This window comes from Austrofundulus limnaeus, unplaced genomic scaffold (genome assembly GCF_001266775.1).
Source record: "Austrofundulus limnaeus strain Quisiro unplaced genomic scaffold, Austrofundulus_limnaeus-1.0 Scaffold643, whole genome shotgun sequence".
In the NCBI taxonomy this organism is placed as follows: domain Eukaryota; kingdom Metazoa; phylum Chordata; class Actinopteri; order Cyprinodontiformes; family Rivulidae; genus Austrofundulus; species Austrofundulus limnaeus.
In genome coordinates, this window is record NW_013953045.1 from 59,436 (window position 1) to 62,658 (window position 3,223).

A 3,223-nucleotide genomic window follows, 5' to 3' on the forward strand; every position below is an offset into this window, starting at 1 on the left:
ACTAAACAGCCTACAGTATTTTTACAGTCTTTATTTTACAGTTAAAATATATGTTTATCAAATAAAGTCTAATGTTACAACTAATCATGGATCTCTAATAAAGTAAGTGTAGAAACGTCTTAAGGGTTTGACTTCCACACACACCATAGCCTGAGCCAGGGTCTTCTGGACCAGGTTGACACATCGCTGGTACACAGGCTCACAGTAGGGCAGGAAGCCACTCTGCAGGGCTGTGGCTACAGAGGACAGACACTGGAGGAGGAGACAGTTGGCTGTGATAAAACTGAAACTAATGATATGATGCACAGATGGTTCTGAAGCCTGAATTTGTGCAGAGAAAACTCACTTCTAACAGTGGGAAGAGATCTTTGTCCTCATCTTTGAGCTGGTTCCATTTCTGTATCAGTGGTGGCATCAACATCTGGATGTACTCCTATTAATATAACAGATAAATTGCCTGGTTAATACAGAAATTAACATTTGTCCTCTATTATCTAACAAAAACATCCAAGAAATGTTCTTTATGTTGACCTTTAGGCTGTGCTGTTTAGATTTATAACAACTGAATGTAAACTAATTACTACTAACAACACTGGTAAAATGAGGAAGCAGAGAAAAAAGTTCATGTGACAGAGGTGTGGAGTGTAGCTGCACACGTGCTCTGGTGCTTACAGGTTTATTGAGGTGGTGTCCCACTGAATCTGCAAGCGTCCCGATGGCGTCATAAAGAATGAGCAGATTTTTGTGCTGATACTTGCTGAAAGCAAACACCAGCGTGTCCAGGATGAAGGCCAAGTACGGCACCAGCTCCGTGCACGCTTCTTCCTCCAGAGTGGCAAAGGCACTGAAGGGGCAACAAGTAAACAAAGAAAGGGCAAAACATATTTATAATTAAAGCCAAAAAGAGAAACCTCATTTTCTGTAAAAGTGCTAAAGGACTTTAAATTGTTTAAGAAGCTGAAACTGAAAAGGTTAATTTATAACAGCTCGATTAAAGATTATCTTGATGTAGCCACAGCTCTGCAAAGTGACTTTCTGCCCTACGGTGTAAGATTAACAGCAGCTAAAACTAGCAAAACTGTGGCTGAAGAAGCTGAAACTGAATAGTTATTTTAAAACAATCAGAGAAGATAAAACTAGACTAGTAACGGCAGTAACTACAAAGGGGCTTGCCTCGTAGTACAGGATTAGTTTCAATGTATTCTTGGGATTTCCCTTGGCTACCACCAAACCAAATTACAGCTCAACAGGGGTAAAAATGGCAGAGTTATGGTTGATTTTTCCTTTTCAGCAAAAATGTTTTGGGCAGCCATGTTCGGATGATTTTTATTTTATAGATACAATATGTGATGGGGATCGTTCCTAGCTCTGACTAGGGCTGGGCGGTATGAGCTCAAATTTATATCGAGGTATAAATTCAATCCCTTCACGGTAACGGTATATATCGCGGTTGAAAATGATCATAAAAAGCAAAGATAATGTAATTTTTAGAGCATTTATTTTGCAGAAAACTGTCATAATCAAACACAGCATTTCTGCAGTAGTGCAAATGAACATAACAGAAGTACAAAATAATGTTTTATATATGTTGCAAAATGGTTTCAACAACATACAAAAACATTTCTCAAATTTTCAACAATATCAAAATAAAGTGGATGTTTTAACCAGTACTTCAAGTAAAATTGGTCATTTAGACATAAAAACAATTCTAAGCTGGCATAAGTTGTCTAAAATGTTATAGTGACTGGACCTTAAGGTGCACATAGTCCTGTCATAAAACTATTTCAGATAACTGGAATATAAGTGTGGTGAAGCCAAATAAATGTAATATCTGCCTGCCATAAATGAGCTTCTGCCTGCTGAACTTGCTGCTGCGCTCTCATCTTCATCATCAGAGCAGCAGCTGACATTAGCCAGATGGATTTATGACTGAACGAACGTCCACATCCTTTTTTTATCCTCTCTGTGGGTAACAAAACATAAAAAACAAGTTTTTTCTCCAACAACTTGGGTGTGAAAAAGCTACGGTTGTTAGAGCTTCGCTCTGAGCGACGTGCAGCGGGAGAGTTGGGGGAGATGATCCTGTGTCCTGACATACCTTTTTTTACAGGGGAGGGGGAAATTTTGAGGATTTTTTTCTCTATATACGTGTTTTAAAACACTATACAGTATTTCTTCATTATATTTGGAACTCTTCCTGCTCAGTTGTCTCTGCACTCACAGCCCTGTTGACACAGGTGCGATGACGTAACTGACGACAGGATGATAAGAGGGTAAATTTCTGCCATACACCAACTTCATATCATTTCTACCGTCTACTGCATATACCGCACAGCCCTAGCTGTGGCTGTGCCACATTTCAGCTCAGTATGGATAAAAATGGATGGATTATACAGCGGGGAGATCAAGTATTTGATACACTGTTGATTTTTCAGGTTTTCCCACTTGCAAAGCTTGTAGATGACTGTAATTTTTATCATAGGTACTCTTCAACTGTGAGTGATGGAATCTAAAACAAAAATCCAGAAAAATACAAAGTATGATTTTTAAATAATTCATTTCCGTTTTATTGTGTGAAATAAGTATTTGATCATCTATCAACCAGTAAGAATTTTGGCTCTCACAGACATGTTAGTTCTTCTTTAAGAAGCCCTCCTGTTCTCCACTCATTACCTGTGTTAACTGCACCTGTTTGAACTGGTTACCTGTATAAAAGACACCTGTCCACACACTCAATCAATCAGACTCCAGCATCTCCACAATGCCCAAGACCAGAGAGCTGTGTAAGGACATCAGGGATAAAATTGTAGACCTGCACAAGGCTGGGATGGGCTACAGGACAATAGGCAAGCAGCTTGGTGAGAAGGCAACAACAGTTGGTGCAATTATTAGAAAATGGAAGAAATACAAAATAABDRAAAATCTCCCTCGGTCTGGGGCGCCATGCAAGATCTCACCTCGTGGAGTATCATTGATCTTGAGGAAGGTGAGGAATGAGCCCAGAACTACACGGCAGGACCTGGTCAATGACCTGAATAGAGCTGGGACCACAGTCTCAAAGAAAACAATCAGTAACACTCTACGCCGTCAAGGATTAAAATCCTGCAGTGCACGCAAGGTGCCCTTCCTCAAGCCAATGCATGTCAAAGCCTGTTTGATGTTTTTGGTATTGGTATTGGTAATTGGGGATGGGTACAACCCAGGTGAGCGGGGGCCTCATAAG

General features: G+C 40.0%; 1 protein-coding gene across 4 annotated transcripts in view; it reads right to left on the bottom strand.

Annotated features, from left to right (window-relative positions):
- Window positions 1-3,223, bottom strand: part of LOC106531499 (transportin-1) — a 52,757-nt gene that overhangs the window by 18,139 nt on the left and 31,395 nt on the right. For all 4 annotated transcript variants that reach the window (XR_001311923.1, XM_014027378.1, XM_014027377.1 and 1 more), the window contains exons 14-16: window positions 673-844; window positions 347-433; window positions 145-252 (exon numbers count right to left, since the gene is read on the bottom strand). Coding sequence is in view for 3 of the 4 variants with exons in the window: in XM_014027378.1 (XP_013882832.1) it covers window positions 145-252; window positions 347-433; window positions 673-844 (367 nt within the window). In the remaining variant the exon portion in view is untranslated. The remainder of the gene's footprint in view (window positions 1-144; window positions 253-346; window positions 434-672; window positions 845-3,223) is intronic.